Raw genomic sequence first — 15,778 nt, 5'->3', positions numbered from 1 at the left:
TGTATATTTAGTAAATGAAGACGATTTTGCTTATTTAGAACGCAGAATTTAATTTGTATCCAATTCCACTTCATGACAACGTGATTCTGATTCGTATTAATTAATTTGGGTTCACATGTGCACATCATCGTGACATGCATTTTCTACTTAGCAACAGAGCCACAATAACAATATATACTATAAATTTGAGAACATTGCATTGATTAGATGGCATGAATTTGTTGACTTTCTGGAACTGCATATCTATCCTCTTTTTGCTTCTTGCTTTCTTCATCTATTCTCACACCTACCCTTCAACTCCCTCTCTAATGGCTGAAGAATCTTCTAAATCCATTTACGATTTCACTGTCAAGGTTCGTTTTTTTGTTGTTGCATCTGCCTAAAAATTGTTGCTTGATCATTTTTTTGCTGATTTTTTGGAAAGTGCTCATGCCCAATTGCTTTTGCACTGTAATTGTTTGGTGGGTGTACCCTGTGAAATTTTTCTTATAGATTAACAAGAAGGAACACTATCACGTTATAAGTATATTTTGTAGTTTCTGATTATACACTTTTTGTATTTCAATGTTAAAGGAGCTTGCTGATCTAATTTTCTTTTCAATTTGTGACCTTCTGCATATTTGCTTTACCAAGATTGCAAAATTTAGATTTATTTTTCTTTGTATATGATATTAACTGAAAATGAATTGAGTTTGAGTTCAGGTTGTTTTTGCTGATTATTGGTTTGTGTGTCGAACTCTATATAACAAGTGTTTGTTCTGTCCTACCAAATTTTTTGGGACAAGTCTGGTTGTGTTGCTGATTTTGTTGTTATTGCTGATCTGTGGTTAGTATTTCACTGCTTGGACGAAGTTTTTCTTTGATGATTTATATTTGTTTATGCTGTGAACTATATTTACAGGACATCCGTGGAAATGATGTGAGTCTGAATGATTTCACTGGGAAGGTTATACTGATTGTGAATGTTGCCTCACAATGGTAACATAATTTGATTTTATTCACGCAGATAAATTAATTTTGGGTTACATTTACGTGTGTTATATGGACTGGTAGGAAAGTGTTGCATGGTATTTATATATGTTTGTGTGTTTTTCAGAAAGATTAGACCTTCGCTGGTGAATGTGAAATAATCTCTATAGGGTATGGATATTGTAAAGCTATAGTTTTCAGGGCTAAAGCATAGGTTTTTAGGTTGGACTATGCCAAACAACATTGTTTCTTAGCAATAGAAACCATTCTTAAGAAGATACAATATATGACATTGATATTATCAAAGTTTGCACCATGAGTTTCATGATGTTTGGCATCAAAGTTAGAAAATATAAGCTCAATTGTAACACTAACAGTTGTATCCAGTTCAGGAGAAAGTTGGAGTAGGATTGATTCGCTAGAAAACAGAACAAACTTATGATTTTGATTAAGGTTTTTAAGACCAACTTTGAAAAGTTGATAAACAATTGTTCTTTTAAAATAGGTAGAGGATGAGCAAAGAGAACATTGGGAAACCTGTTTAAATAAATCTTGGTTTTAGTGGATTTCATGAAATCTTGGTTTCTGATAAAACTCACCGACATTGTTGGATCCATTTATCTAACACCATCTAGTGTGATAAGGCTTGGTGTTATTGTTTGCATTAGAATTAGCTAATTACTGGCCATTATTCTTCCCTGTGTGTAACTAATACTTTTTAATGCACTGGTGCAGTGGTTTGACACAGACAAATTACAAAGAATTGAATGTATTGTACGACAAGTACAAGAATCAAGGTAAAACACTTGAGTAAAAATAGGAAAAGAAAGAAAATTTTCAACTATATTTATCATGATGTGAATTTGTAAACCTGAGTCTTCCGAGTGGTCTCCATCTACAGGATTTGAAATCTTGGCATTTCCATGTAACCAGTTTGCTGGACAGGAACCAGGAAACAATGAAGAAATTCAGGATGTTGTTTGCACTAGGTTCAAGGCTGAATTCCCTATCTTTGATAAGGTGATTTCTGATAAGTGACAATCACCTCATATTTAATTTGCTCTATTTTGTTCCCTTTTATGTGTACTATTCTATCTTGGCCAAACATGATGTTTATGCATGTGGAATATTTGTTTGCATACTGTTCCATGTGTCATTTTATATGGAAATCACCCTAAAATAGTTAATCACAGGTTGAAGTCAATGGGAAGAATGCAGCACCACTTTACAAGTTTTTGAAAGAGCAGAAAGGTGGAATATTTGGAGATGGTATCAAGTGGAACTTCACAAAGTTCTTAGTAAACAAAGAAGGGAAAGTTGTGGAGAGATATGCACCTACCACCTCACCCTTGAAAATCGAGGTTAGACATATTATAGTGCTTATATATTTGAAGTTGAATTCTACATATAATGATGATGCAAGCAAAGGGGGTCAATTTTAACTTCAGTTCATTTATATTTTTCCTCCTGCAGAAAGATATTGAGAAGCTCTTGCAGTCTTGAGTGCTAAAGATTTGATTATATAGAACATGTAATGCTGCAGAGGTTAGTTTTACTACCATTTAGTTTTCAACCCTACCTTTCTTCTTGATGAGTACTAGTGTTGTGGTACTCTAACCTATGCAAATTGTCTTGTAAATTCTCAATCTTGCATTGCTCTGCATAATTATTTGACTAGTTCATTACTTCGGTTCAGATTATCTCATAGATGTCAGTTTTCAATCAGGTTTTTATTATTTAAATTGTAGATATCATCATCTGCATCAAAGTACAAAAATTGAAAAATGATAATTGGTTTTATATTTGAGTCCCATCAAATTGGATTCCCTTTAGTTGTTTTTGTATTTCAAACTTTTGCCCCCTTATAATTATAAGATTAAAATGATAATATCTGTTTCAGATTACTAGTTTTAGAAAAGCTACATTAGCTGAAGTTTGTCATTTTTTCTTTCTTGTGCAGGAAATACTCAATTTGGAAGGACAAGTAGCAAATCGATATATATCCTGGAAAAATGTTAATTCATCTGTCTCGGGTGTGAATTGTTCAATAAATATAAATTGGTGTTATAAATTATAATAACTCTGTTATCAAAACCATAAAATAATATATTTGGATCCTTATTTATGTTACTATTTTGTATGATCCATGCTACATTAGTTATATACTGCATAGCTTCAGATTATGGTGTTCTTAGTTTTGGACTTTGTTTACTCTCCATAAAATTTATAGAAGGAAGAAATAGGAAGCTATATTGTGCTTTTCTCATAAATCAAAATGAACTAATATATATCTTAGATTTTGGAGAAGTTGAATGAGTAAAACTTTTCCAAAAATTGAAATATACGAGGAGTTAATGATCGAAATAAAGAAAGATAAAATGAAAGGATTAGTGTTAAAAAGGCAAAAGGAGAGTTAAATATATAAACATAGTTACTATATTTTTATTTTAAAGTTTGGTTCTCAACCTTCAAAAATTACATGAATTTTGTTTATCTTTCTAAAAAAAAGGGGTAAACTGTGTATTAGTCTATATTAAATTGTAAAAATCCCCTCCTAGAAAAAAGGAAAAAATTCCAAGCATAAAATAAATAACATATATTTGATTTGATTTGTAACGTTTCTTTTCACTTTTCCATTTTCCCAATTCAAGAGTTGAAGAATCCATTTGGCATTTTATTTTAATCTTCTTCTATTTTTTAAAAGAAAAGTCATTCTCCATTGTAAGGTTATTCCAATATGATAAAAAAAAAACTCCATTTTATTAATATTAATTACTTAAATAAACCACATGTTAGAATTTGTTTTTTTAGTAAAACAGATGTTACAAAAGATATTAGATAACGGAGATTAAGGTTTTTCAATCAACTAATTTTAGAAACTAACCAATCACTGAATTTTTAGAATTTGAAGTTGGTAACCTAATTCAGTTTCTTGAACAATTTCTGTATTATTGTAATTATTAAGTTTTTGAATATCAGTTTCGGCATTTATTAAATTAACCGATTCTATCATTAGAATTTTTTGATTTTATTTTTCAAATTCGCATTCTATATTTTATAAATTTGTATTTATGTATAATCAATAATAGTATATAATAATTAAGTAAAAAAGGAAAATAATTAAATAAATAAAAACATTATGGATGAAAAAAAACAGAAAAAAAAACTAAAAGTAACTAGAGTAATTAGCTACCATGTTATTTCCATTCACATTAAAAAAAAAAAACAATTCTTTCTATTAAATTAAAAAATGAAATAAAATATTATTTTATTGAGGTGTGAACCACCCTTGCTTAATTATCTATTATATTTTGAAAAATAAAAAATGAAGTGATAGGGGCTGGATTTTGAATTATAAATTACCCACCGAAACTTGTTTCTTTCACTTGCTTTCTTCAATTCTTCATTCTCCATTCTCCATTCTCTGCATTCTCTCTGTTCTCTGCATTCTCTCTGTTCTCTGCATTCTCTCTGTTCTCTGCATTCTCTCTGTTCTCTGCATTCTCTCTATTCTCTGCATTCTCCATTCTCCATTGTAAGGTTATTCTGAGGTTACAGTGGGAAGCCATGGCCGAAAATTCTTCTCCTGCAATCGACACTCACCGCACACTTCGATTCTCATCAATGCTTAATGTTCTTGTCATTGACACAAACCTCAGTGTTCTTGAATACATCAAGCAAGCATGCACCCACTATTCCTATCAAGGTAATATTCTACTCGTAACTATTTCTGAAAAAGAAAGATTCATTCTTTTTTGTTATGTTGACGCTTGTTTTTGAGTTTTGTGCAGTTATACCATGCTCTGAATCTCTGTCTGCTGCCAATTTTTTGCGGGAAAGAAAGGAGCTCATTCATCTCATACTCATTGAGGCTCACATGCCATTGATGGATGGCTATGAATTCCTGCAATTCGTCAAACAAGAACAGATCAATGTTCCTCTCATCAGTATGTAACAGTTGTTTATATTTTCACTCAAGTTTTCACTGATCAAGAATAATTTTAATGAAGTGTTTTGTAATTTGCAGTGATGTCCACCGATGATAGTGATGCTTCCGTTATGAATGCCATTGAAGTTGGAGCTTGTGATTATTGGATCAAACCCTTGGAAAAGAATCGGATCGTGAGTATGTGGACACATGTTGTGAAGAACAGCATGAGTAAAGATAAGAAGCGAAAAGATATTGGTTGCCAGAAAGATTATGACAGAACAAGAGTGATGAGGTATAATTCTGAATTTGCTTCATCTCTGGTTGATTTTGATGTTGATGAATCAAAGAATGCTAATCCACCCTCAAGAAAGACGAAGCGCGTAGTATGGTCAACAGAACTGCATGATTTGTTTCTCAATGCCATGAAGAAAGCTGGAGAAGAAGGTATGATTCTTCTACAATTTTTTCTCTCTGTTCTTCAGTATTTGTATTTCTTTCTTTGGTGGTATTCACAGTTTTGTTTTTATTCTTGAAGCTATGAACGTTCCAGGTTTGGAAAGAGGACATGTTGCAAGTCATCTTCAGGTTGGTTTCTACCTTCAATTGATGTTCTAGTTTCATAGAGTTTCATAGTGGTTGAGTTATTGTTAACATGAAGTGAAATTTTGATTGGCAGAAACACACAAAATCTTTGACAGAGAAGCAACAGAAGGAGATGTCGTTGGCTTCATGGAACACAGAACCTGAAAGAATCCACCTGCAATCTTCTACTTCACTCACAGATTTTCATCATCCTGGTTTCACAGGCAACATGGGACCAAAAGGAGAGCAACATTTTCATGCAGAAGAAGCTTTGGCACATCATCATCATCCTCTTTTAGCAACCTTTTCTAACATGGCCATTGCTGAGAATTCTCCACAGTTCATGAGAAATATCAGGCAGCAGTATCATCATAAAATTCATCCAATCAACTTTGACTACAACTCTGGCATCAACATGGATAATGGGTTAGCATCACTACAATCAATCAAAGGTGGAAACAACATGGGTGAAGTGATTCTGAATCAAGATACTACTAAAGCTTCTGTTTATCACCCACAAAGTCAAAACGCAGGTTTGTCAAGTTGTGCTGTGAGATCTTCTGATGCAATAGATATTGATGATGCAACAAGTGAGGAGCAACTAATTCTATCAACAATGGAGTAAACCATCAAAAGGACTGCGTCTTAATCTTTTCATTTTCCCTTAATTGAATATTAGGAAACTTTGTAACTCACTTCTGATAATCTACAATATTTTCCTTAATGAATGTGTGATCAGTTTATCTCAGTGTTGACCTTTTTCTATAATCATGGAGAATATTTAGGGTTTGGTTGCATAGTTGCTAAAATTATACTGTTTGAATGATAGATTATATGTTTATAGTAGTAGGTTATGGTTATGATGAATTATACTAAGCATCAGTTATATTTGCATGTTGTAAAATTCAATTTCGTTTGAGTAGTTAGAAAAAATATTGAGAATATAAATGGAAAGGGATAAAAAATAACATAATTTCTCATATATATTGTTATCATAAAATTTTGTTGTTTGAGAATATAAAAAGAAGAAACACTAAAATGATTAAGAAATAAAAATTCAGAGAAAATAAAAATAAACTGAATTTATGTTATTTTCTTATCATAAACTTTTGTTGTTTTGTTAGTTGGTTGTTGTTATTTTTTTTATCGTTATAAATGAATAAAAATGTTTTTCAAGCAATATCATTAATTTTGTTTACCCAACTATAATATTAAAACAAAGTGTTACACTTATACATGCATATATGTTAATAATAAAAATAATGTTTTTTTTATAGTTTTACAGTATTTTATATATTTAAATTTTTTAAATTATATTTATATCTCATATTTACTTACCTAGGAATTTAGAGTATTTTTAAGAAATAATTATCACTAGAATTTCTTGTATATATCTAACCTGCGTTAAAGAAAGAAATATATAATTTGTTAACAATTGGTAATTGTAAACAAGTGATGTTCTAGGTCTTACAATTATGATTATTACTGTGTAAGTTGATTTATCTTGTTTTCAAAATATAATAAATGATTAAGTAAATAGTTATTAATTTATTGTATAACTAATATTAGTAGTAGCTAATACTTTAAATATTAGAAAAATACAAGTTTTGTTGGGTTTATATTTCTACTATTTAATTATTAACTACAAATATTTAAAAAACAATAAAATTTAATTTAGACGCAGATTGAAGGTGTGAAATGTGAGCCTCAAAATTATTATTATTTTTTATACATATTTTAAAAAATAATCACTTTCAAATGTAGATACCATTGGTTTAATGTAAAAGATAAATTTCAAAAATATTTTTCTAAAGAAATGAGTGTTCCAAAGAAATAAGTGGAGTGCAGGAAGAAACTCCTACGTGTCATGTGGGCCTGGAAGGCCCAATAGCTTGCATGTTTTCTTCTCCAAATTTTCCCTTTGATGCAAAACCCACAATTTTCGCCATTGGAGCTTCAGCTGTTGTGCCAACTCTGGAGAAAAATAAAATTGAGGTAACGAAGTTTCGTGTGACGATGCCGAGCTTTTGCATCCTTTTTTCCATTGTTTTCATTTAAGATCGCATCGTTTCATACCTAATTTGAAGTTATTCAGTTCAGTTCATATAATTCTTTTGATTTCATCTTAAGGGAATGATTAGGTTAATTTATGATCGTAGTAGTTCATTGGACTTGCAATGTATGGAGGAAAGAAAAATTAATGTTCTGATTCGATAACCATGATTTCTGTTGTCAGAAGATCACGAGGAACACACTATGGCTTGTTTGGATAAGTACATTGAGAGAAGCTTGGGAAAGCACTTTTAGCTCTGTATCAAAAAACCTAGTTATTAATTACTATCTATAATGATGATGATGATGATGATGATGATGAATGTTATGGTGTCTGTTGTAAGTTGTCTTAGTTTTCTTTGCAGGAAGCTTGTGCACCATGGTCAATGCCACTAAAGGAATCTTCATTTCCTGGTATCACCTCTTTCAAAGTTGTAATATTCAACTCATTATTTTTACATCTACCTATTGTTGGAACTTCTACCTACTATAACTATAAGGACTCCAGGTAGAAAACTTCTTGCTATAAGTTTTGGTTTATAACAGTTAACTATGTTAACAACAGTCACTAATGGGGCATGACTTGGTTTACTTTTAATCAATTTTTCCTTTGACTCGTGTAATCTGCATCGATGATTAGCTAAATTTGGTTGTGCAGTGACGTTCCCATGGCACAATATATCATCAATATGAATGCTTCAATGCCTGCATCTGATAAGTTCATTATACATGTGTTGGATAGCACCCACATGTTTGTCCAACCTCATGTTGAGTTAATGATACGAAGTCAAATCGCCAAGTTTAGAGAGGACAACACATATGTCAAGCCTAATTGATTCCGTATAGCTTTTCTGGCCTTCTCAAAGGAAGGGTTCAGTGCATATGTTTCCCTCTCCCACAACTCCATTTTCCAAACTAGATTAGATTTACTAGTTTTATGTGATGTTTGTTTACAAATAACTACTTTCACTTACTGAAGAATACCTTCTTTTGGTGGCTTGTATACAGAGATATCTTTACTACAAAAATTCGAAAGAGGAAGTGACATCAATTTGAGAACTAATTCGAACTTTGCATATTAGAATGTTGTAAAACCATGGTTTTTCTTTTGTAAATTGAAATTAAGTTATATGTAACTTTTACAGAAATTGATAAGACTCTGACATGCATTGATTTTTTTAGTTGTTTACTTTTTTACTTTCTTGTATTAATTAATGTTTGTTGAAAACTTTTTGCAAAGTGAATCATTTTAGAATAAAAGCAGACAAATCAATTTTTCTGTTCATATTAGTTATGGTTTTATAGAACTTCCCTTGGAACTGTTTCCATTTTTTGATATGAAATTGTTCGACTTTTATATAACTACTGTTGTTTTCCTTGTGCCTTTTTTACTTGGATTTTGAAAAGTGTGATAGTTTTAAAAAAATATTCTCTTAATCATTCTAACAAATGTACTTTTATTTCTTTTACTATAATAGATTAACTTGTTGTCATAAATATCCTTTTGACGAGCATCCAACATAGATTTAAGTTCAAAAGAAAAAAATATGCAATTCTATTTTTTTTATTATGATTACTTTAATTTCTTTGATAATGTATTATAATCTTTATTAGTATAAAAAATAAAAAACTAATTTAAATATGAATATAAATATACTTATTATTTGACAAGAATAAAATAAAAATTTCATACTGATTAAGATAAATCTTTATTTCAAGAAGAGGGATAAAATTATCAAACTTGCACTCGTTCTCTTACAATCCGTAATTGCATTGTGAGAAGACAAAGAAAATTTGAAAAAAAAATGTAGAAAGATAAATAAGACAGGATGTAGCTTTCAAGTGAACAATTTACACGAGTTTTCTTTCTTCACTGCACAGCCTAACCAAACACTCCCGAACTTGTTTGCCTTTACAAATATATACTGATTTTCATACTTAAATATATATATATATATATATATATATATATATATTCTTAAGTATATTGTAATACAGAAACTAGTCTATAGATCACAAAAAACATTGCTAAATTATGGATATGGATGATAATGAAACCAAATATTTATGCTCTTGATATTGTTTTGACAATAGAATAACACCAAAATATACTCGTTACATAATCCAAATACATGAGATATGCAAAGAAACTTTTAAGCCATAATTTTATTGGAAATGTAAATATAAATCACATGCTTTTGGAAAACTTATCCTTATAAAGCATCGCATATAATGCTTGTGTCTCAATCGTTGAAGCAGAAATCCTATACCATACCACTTTTAGAACTCAAAATATACACGGTTTATTTTTAAAAATCAGCTAAAATATGTACCCAATAGAACCAATTAATTGGGCTAGAAATGAACAACACAAGAACTTTTCAGCATCACTTGTCATTTCCAATTAGTTTTATCAAAGATCACCACTTAACAAGTTGGAAATAATAACAATCTATTATCATCAGCTGTTGGAACTCAATTTCTCCAGGAGGATCCTGTTTAGGAGACCAGGATTTGCCTTGCCTTTAGATAATTTCATTACCTGCATTTGGACAAACACAAGTTACTGAGATTTGGACAAACATAAAAAATTTCTTCCACTTCTACAACTGCCCCTAAAAACATACCTGGCCCGCGAAAAAACCTTGTAGTTTAGTTTTGCCTCCTCTATATTGCTCCACTTGTTTAGGATTCTCCGCAATCACTTTCTCCACCATTTTTTCAATTTCAACAGGATCTACTATCTGTCATTTCCAAAGGCAAAAGCCAGTTCCAACTTTTTCATTCTTTCTCAACATCAACAACCAATGCCAAAGATGCAGCCTCAGAGCAGAGGTTTCACATTAAATGTTCAGACCAATTCAAGTTTTTCTTTTGAAAAAAAAATTAAAACTCAATAAAATCTCAAACACCACAATCTGAACAATCCAATATAGTTGCTAAATTTGCATTTGGACTCATAAGCTGGCAACATTATGCTTCAATATCAAAGAATTTATGTTGTCCCCTTGCTGAATTTAGTCTAAAACACACAACGCAGTAAAATCTTCAGTAATGGTTAATCCTACAACTTACCTGAACCAAGTCTTTTTTTTCTATGAGTTCCTTAACAGTTCCTCCCTTGGCTAATAGCTCAAATAGCACCTGCAAACAAATGAACAAATTGAAAAAATACAGAATGCAACATAAGCCCAAATTTATATAATTCAGCCACAACTGCCTAATTGTCTTTTCTAATTTTCCACTTCATTGAGACAGTTTTATTCAAAGTCTAAACATGCATGCAGATAAGGATGGAACCATGGAGAGAACAAAGAGAAGCATATGCTGAAAACTGTCTCATAACTATATTTCAAACTTGATGGTAACAAAATGAGTGTAATAAATCAAAGATCCAAGTTTCCTAATTACCATATTTACATGACACATTGATATATAGGCATAATAATAGGACATGTTTTTGACAGGAACAAAATATTGAAGTTTAATGATGATTAAAGCCCGAATTAGACTTCAGAGATCAACATATTTATAAATGAATTCCCACACTTGGCTTGGTCCATAGTTAGAATATACTAACACAACTGACTTCCCAATGTAGTAAAGTATATGAACAAATTAGTGAGAAACAAGAAGGTAGAGCAGCTTAATGTTTCAAAATTGTGTAAGAATCCAGGAAGCTTGGAGTACTATGCACCACTCATTAGTGCCAGAGCAAACATACCTCCTTTCCAATCTTGCCACTAATGGTTCCACCTTTGATGGAAGCTATCAACTCAGACAACTCTTCAGGTGTAAGCCTTATTTCGTTTATGGTCAACTTTTCATTTTTCATGAAAGCAGCGATATCACTCATTATCCAGTTGGCAACTAGCTTTGGATCAGCACCTTTTGCAAGAGTTGCATCAAAAAATTCTGCAATCTAATACATCAATTCAGAAGAAGAAAAAATTCACATTAGACCATTTTGTAATACACTTTACTGGTATCTACTATTTAGCTTTCTAACACTGTCAATCGTGTTTGCGATCCTACTTGTATTAATGAGCACTATAGTTTGCAAATATCTAGTCAGCTTTTGAGTTTGTATTTCAGCTTGTGACAATTTGATAGCCTAAGGAATTTTACTTTTATTGGATGGGCCTAAAAACATTCCTTTTTCATATTACTTGCTTTTCTAAAATATTGGACATGACACATGTAGGGTTGTCATTCATTAGGTTTATTATTTAATGCAAGTCTTGCAATGTGTTATAACCACAGAGAACTCACATTTTTATCATTAGCCAGGAAAAGAACATCTTGCATGCTTAAACCCATCTGCTCATATCTTCTCCGCTTAATTTCTGGAAGCTCTGGTAAAGACTTTATTATATCATCAACATATTCCTGAGCAAGAATTACTGCCGGCAGGTCTGGTTCTGGAAAATATCGATAATCAGCAAGCCCTTCCTTTTTCCTCATTGTAATTGTTCTCTAAACAGAATAACAAAAGTTATTTATGAATACTAGTCTGAAGAGAGAAAAAGGAAAACACAATCTTGCACTTGCTACACTACAATATAAACAAAAATATAAGAACACATTATAGCACTAACCTGAGAGCCTTCTTCCCATAACCGAGTTTCTTGTACTATCTGATCTTCCTGGCCTTGACTATGGAGTTGCACCTGCCTTGCAATTTCAAAATCAATTGCTCTGCTCACTGAAGAAAATGAGTTCAAATTTTTTATTTCAACCTGCCAGTAACAATTGACCATATTAGTTGCTAAATCTGTAATATATTGTATGCGTTCATACTGCACTGCAATAAAACGTAGGAGACTTTGGCATTTCATTCCTGCAAGGCAAGGACCAGGCCATTTTTTTTAATAGGATTTTGCAATAATATGATCATACTCAATTTTCTCATCCACGAGAGAACTGCTTGTAGCAATTACTCTTTATTTCATTCTTTGAGGTTAATTTATAGAAACCCAAAATTCTGTGCAAGTAATTGTTTTCCTACAGAACAGAAAACCACATTGATAATTTCGGACTACAGACAACTACCTAAGTAGAAGAAAGTAAAGTAATTGCATACATTTATTGAGAATATGGCATGCAATCAAGGTAAGTAAAACCTAAAATTTTACATTTTGTTTTATTGCTTACAAAGACAACTATTTCACAAGACATCAAAACAAAAAGGTCTTTCGACAAATGGTTTTTAAAGATGTAAGGCTAAATCACACTCATCTCTCTGAGAGTGAATATACCCCATGGAAAGCTTGTTAAGAATTGCTCGCCAATTTCATTTACATTATAATGGAGTTAAGTGTAGCACATTCCATCTCTTATATATTTAAAAAAGGTAGAGAGGGGGAGTACCCAAAAATATCATCATGCTCAAACAAGCTACGCTTTGGTTCAAACAGAACTGATCAAGAATTGACACCCAAAAACTCATTCTGAGTTTGTTTTGTTGAAAAGAATATTTTTATGTCTGGTAGTACAAGATTAACTGTAAACTATATTCTTAATATCTTCCATTCTTATGATTGCAGGGAGAAAACTCAACTCGAACCAAGATTCTCTCGTAACAATGACTAATTAGAGTAGGGATAACATTGGCGAGTATCAACAAACAACATGCAATTTTGACAAGCTTCCTAACAATTTAACAAAGTGCCAATTTCAGAAGTCCAATAATTGGTGTTTAAAAATCCTTTAACTATTTATATAGAAGAAATAGCTAGATACCTTAGTCCCAAACTTTGATTGCCCAATAGGTCGTATTGATACATTTACATCACAACGAAGAGAACCTTCTTGCATATTGCCATTGCTCACTCCCAAATACCGCACCAACCTCTGTATTTCTGCAGCATATTCTGCTGCTTCAATACCATTTCTCATATCAGGCTCAGAAACTATCTCAAGCAAAGGTACCCCTGCCCTATTAAGATCAACCTGTGATGAAACACCTCTAACTTTAACAATCTTTGGTAATTAATTCATGTCAATGAGTGGAGGATGAATGGAACTGACTATTAAATGTGTTTCAAAATAAGAATTATTCATCAAAGAAATATGTCAAAATTGATCCAGTACAAAGATTTGCCCAGGTAAACATAAATTCAGTCTGTCAAATGGTACACAATGAAAGGGTTCCTTAAACTTGGATATAAAATAAAACATATAAAATAAACATATTAAGGTTACGTTTGAATGAACTTCCCAATATTAATGTATACAAGAGAAGAAAATAAGAAAGTAATATAACTTAAATTTTTTCTTAAGTTAAAATTAATTAATAAACAGGTTATTCTAGAACTTCTCTCTTAGTTTCATCACAAGTTGATTTCAAATTCTGCATAAGACAATATTTAACTTATAAATTAAGTTAAAAAATTCATTTTATCTTATTTCCCCCCTCTTATAAGTACTTACAAAGAAGATTTATCCAAACAGAAGCTAAATAAGATTGCAACTTGCAAACTGAAATAATGGTAAAGAAACAAAACCTGTGAGTAATTTCCATTCTCTGCATGTAGCAGCTTTCCTGCATCCTCTTCCATGTGAACCCTTGTAATGCCAAACCTCTTGTGGCCCCCACCAAACTCAACTGGAATATCCACATCAACAAAACCAGCTGAAGCAATTGGCACATCAAACTGAGAAATTTGATACCCTTTTGGAAGGTCGGGGTAGAAATACTGCTTCCTATCAAACTTGGAGTTGAAAGCCAAGTTGCAGTTAAGAGCAAGGCCCAACTTGACAGCAAACTCAATGACTTTGGAGTTCAAAACAGGCAAAGCACCAGGCAAGCCCATGCAAATGGGGCAAATGCTGCTGTTGGGTGGAGAACCATAATGGTAAGGGCAACCACAGAAGGCTTTGGTCAGAGTGGAGAGCTGAACATGTGTTTCAATGCCAATGATGGCTTCATAGTTTTTTGGAATTTTGTCAAGTTTTTTGGACTGGGTGCTGCTTGTTGAAACCTTGGTCTGAGGTTGCCGCGGTTGGGTGTCTGTTTGGGATTGTGTGGCTTTCGTCGTCAAATGATAAACCCCATTTCTTCGTCTGAGTAATGTTGTTGGATAAAGCAGAAAGGGGTGAACTTGAAGGCTTCTGAATATTGCAGAAGCCATTTCGGGAGTTATTAGAAAAGATGAAGTAGCAAAATAACCTTAGAAATCAAAATTCGCACCCACAAATGTTGTCCTGTTCTCAACAACGAAGAAAAATTGTGCTCAAAATTTGCATATTATTTTCCCAATCTGCTGGGTGCTCACCCACAGTGATGACTAATCTGCGTTCTTGGCCAAGGATGAATGAGGAAGACAAAGATGGTGATAACCCAGTGTCAGCCTTAAACCCTGAAACGCATCGTTTAGAATAACAAAATTAATGTTTAAAAAAACAAAAAGTAAATACTAAAAATAAATTTCAAGAAACAAAAAATAGGATGCAAAATATTTATTTAGTAACTAAGGATAACCATCCATACTTAAAATATAAAAGAATGAATTAGTTTTTCAAAACAATGTTTTTTTAGTAAATGCTTATGTTTCAAGTTTATTTATGTAATTAATATTTTAACTTGTACGCTAGAATGATTAAGAGAAAACAAAAATTAAAACAATCACACTTTTCAAAATCCAAGTAAAAAAGGCACAAGGAAAAAAACAACAGGTCGTTTCTTCTGCACCCAACATTTTTTTTCCTACACCACTGCATTTTAGAGTACCAAAACTAGCCTTATCATATTTATTTGAAAAGAGGTGTTTATAGATTTTTGGAAATTGGGTTCTAGAATATTTATGGGTTGGTGAATATGGAATACATTTCTTTTGACTTATGGATTGATAGATTTGGAATGCATTTTTTTTTACTTATGGATTGGTGAATCCAAAATGTATTTCTTTACTTATGAATTAGATTCGGAATGCATTTTTTTGACTTATGGATTGATGGATCTCGAATGCATTTTTTAACTTTTGATGTTTGGTTGTGGTTTTCAATAATTTATTAAAATTTCATGATAAGATGTTAATTTGTAGAAGTATGTACAGTGTCGAAGGATTTGTTGAACTTCATTATTAATCAATTTTAAGACTTATTGAAAAACATAAACATAAACATTTATATCCAATCGCCAAAGTTTGATCTTTATATATAGTTATGAGATTGTAATCGAATTCATAAATCAATAAGCAGTCAACTATGACTCGTCCACTAGATTGTAGAATATTAATGGGA

General features: G+C 31.7%; 4 protein-coding genes across 5 annotated transcripts; 3 read left to right on the top strand and 1 right to left on the bottom strand.

The window, feature by feature from the left end:
- The first annotated feature begins 126 nt into the window (after positions 1-126).
- On the top strand, positions 127-3,099 carry LOC137812968 (probable phospholipid hydroperoxide glutathione peroxidase). The gene is made up of 7 exons (XM_068615230.1): positions 127-353; positions 902-978; positions 1,705-1,766; positions 1,871-1,989; positions 2,163-2,330; positions 2,443-2,514; positions 2,930-3,099. Exons 1-6 carry the CDS (start codon positions 213-215, stop codon positions 2,470-2,472), a joined length of 597 nt encoding a protein of 198 aa, XP_068471331.1. The 5' UTR covers positions 127-212; the 3' UTR covers positions 2,473-2,514; positions 2,930-3,099.
- Positions 3,100-4,418: 1,319 nt separating this feature from the next.
- LOC137809839 (two-component response regulator ARR14-like) lies at positions 4,419-6,250 on the top strand. The gene is made up of 5 exons (XM_068610909.1): positions 4,419-4,675; positions 4,761-4,916; positions 4,997-5,344; positions 5,436-5,485; positions 5,577-6,250. Exons 1-5 carry the CDS (start codon positions 4,537-4,539, stop codon positions 6,105-6,107), a joined length of 1,224 nt encoding a protein of 407 aa, XP_068467010.1. The 5' UTR covers positions 4,419-4,536; the 3' UTR covers positions 6,108-6,250.
- Positions 6,251-7,371: 1,121 nt separating this feature from the next.
- On the top strand, positions 7,372-8,597 carry LOC137812966 (general transcription and DNA repair factor IIH subunit TFB5-like). 2 transcript variants are annotated; one of them, XM_068615227.1, is made up of 3 exons: positions 7,372-7,477; positions 7,900-7,948; positions 8,193-8,597. In XM_068615227.1, the coding sequence occupies exons 2-3, from the start codon at positions 7,914-7,916 to the stop codon at positions 8,368-8,370; spliced, it is 213 nt and encodes a 70-aa protein (XP_068471328.1). In that variant the 5' UTR covers positions 7,372-7,477; positions 7,900-7,913; the 3' UTR covers positions 8,371-8,597. The 2 variants fall into 2 exon arrangements, with proteins under 2 accessions (XP_068471328.1, XP_068471329.1); XM_068615228.1 differs by having other exon boundaries at positions 7,411-7,477; positions 7,888-7,948.
- Positions 8,598-9,674: 1,077 nt separating this feature from the next.
- Positions 9,675-15,232, bottom strand: LOC137812964 (glutamyl-tRNA(Gln) amidotransferase subunit B, chloroplastic/mitochondrial). The gene is made up of 8 exons (XM_068615226.1): positions 14,041-15,232; positions 13,277-13,486; positions 12,133-12,273; positions 11,807-12,010; positions 11,259-11,456; positions 10,610-10,678; positions 10,162-10,278; positions 9,675-10,076 (listed from the first exon to the last, which is right to left on the bottom strand). Exons 1-8 carry the CDS (start codon positions 14,665-14,667, stop codon positions 9,996-9,998), a joined length of 1,647 nt encoding a protein of 548 aa, XP_068471327.1. The 5' UTR covers positions 14,668-15,232; the 3' UTR covers positions 9,675-9,995.
- Between the last annotated feature and the right edge of the window lie 546 nt (positions 15,233-15,778).

The sequence above is a fragment of the Phaseolus vulgaris genome, chromosome 2 (genome assembly GCF_000499845.2).
Source record: "Phaseolus vulgaris cultivar G19833 chromosome 2, P. vulgaris v2.0, whole genome shotgun sequence".
NCBI lineage: Eukaryota > Viridiplantae > Streptophyta > Magnoliopsida > Fabales > Fabaceae > Phaseolus > Phaseolus vulgaris.
Note: the sequence above shows the minus strand (reverse complement) of the source record. Positions and strands in the feature narration are given on the sequence as shown.

Excerpts from the sequence above, each read along its gene's own strand:
- LOC137812964 (XM_068615226.1), bottom strand. The coding sequence starts at position 14,667 with ATGGCTTCTGCAATATTCAGAAGCCTTCAAGTTCACCCCTTTCTGCTT. Across the intron at positions 11,457-11,806 it reads TCCTGGCTAATGATAAAAAT|ATTGCAGAATTTTTTGATGC; the intron begins GTGAGTTCTCTG and ends TTGATGTATTAG. Across the intron at positions 10,679-11,258 it reads GTGGCAAGATTGGAAAGGAG|GTGCTATTTGAGCTATTAGC; the intron begins GTATGTTTGCTC and ends ATTTGTTTGCAG.
- LOC137812966 (XM_068615227.1), top strand. The coding sequence starts at position 7,914 with ATGGTCAATGCCACTAAAGGAATCTTCATTTCCTG. Across the intron at positions 7,949-8,192 it reads AAAGGAATCTTCATTTCCTG|TGACGTTCCCATGGCACAAT; the intron begins GTATCACCTCTT and ends TTGGTTGTGCAG.
- LOC137809839 (XM_068610909.1), top strand. The coding sequence starts at position 4,537 with ATGGCCGAAAATTCTTCTCCTGCAATCGACACTCACCGCACACTTCGA. Across the intron at positions 4,676-4,760 it reads CACCCACTATTCCTATCAAG|TTATACCATGCTCTGAATCT; the intron begins GTAATATTCTAC and ends AGTTTTGTGCAG. Across the intron at positions 4,917-4,996 it reads GATCAATGTTCCTCTCATCA|TGATGTCCACCGATGATAGT; the intron begins GTATGTAACAGT and ends TGTAATTTGCAG.
- LOC137812968 (XM_068615230.1), top strand. The coding sequence starts at position 213 with ATGAATTTGTTGACTTTCTGGAACTGCATATCTATCCTCTTTTTGCTT. Across the intron at positions 979-1,704 it reads GTGAATGTTGCCTCACAATG|TGGTTTGACACAGACAAATT; the intron begins GTAACATAATTT and ends GCACTGGTGCAG. Across the intron at positions 1,767-1,870 it reads CGACAAGTACAAGAATCAAG|GATTTGAAATCTTGGCATTT; the intron begins GTAAAACACTTG and ends CTCCATCTACAG.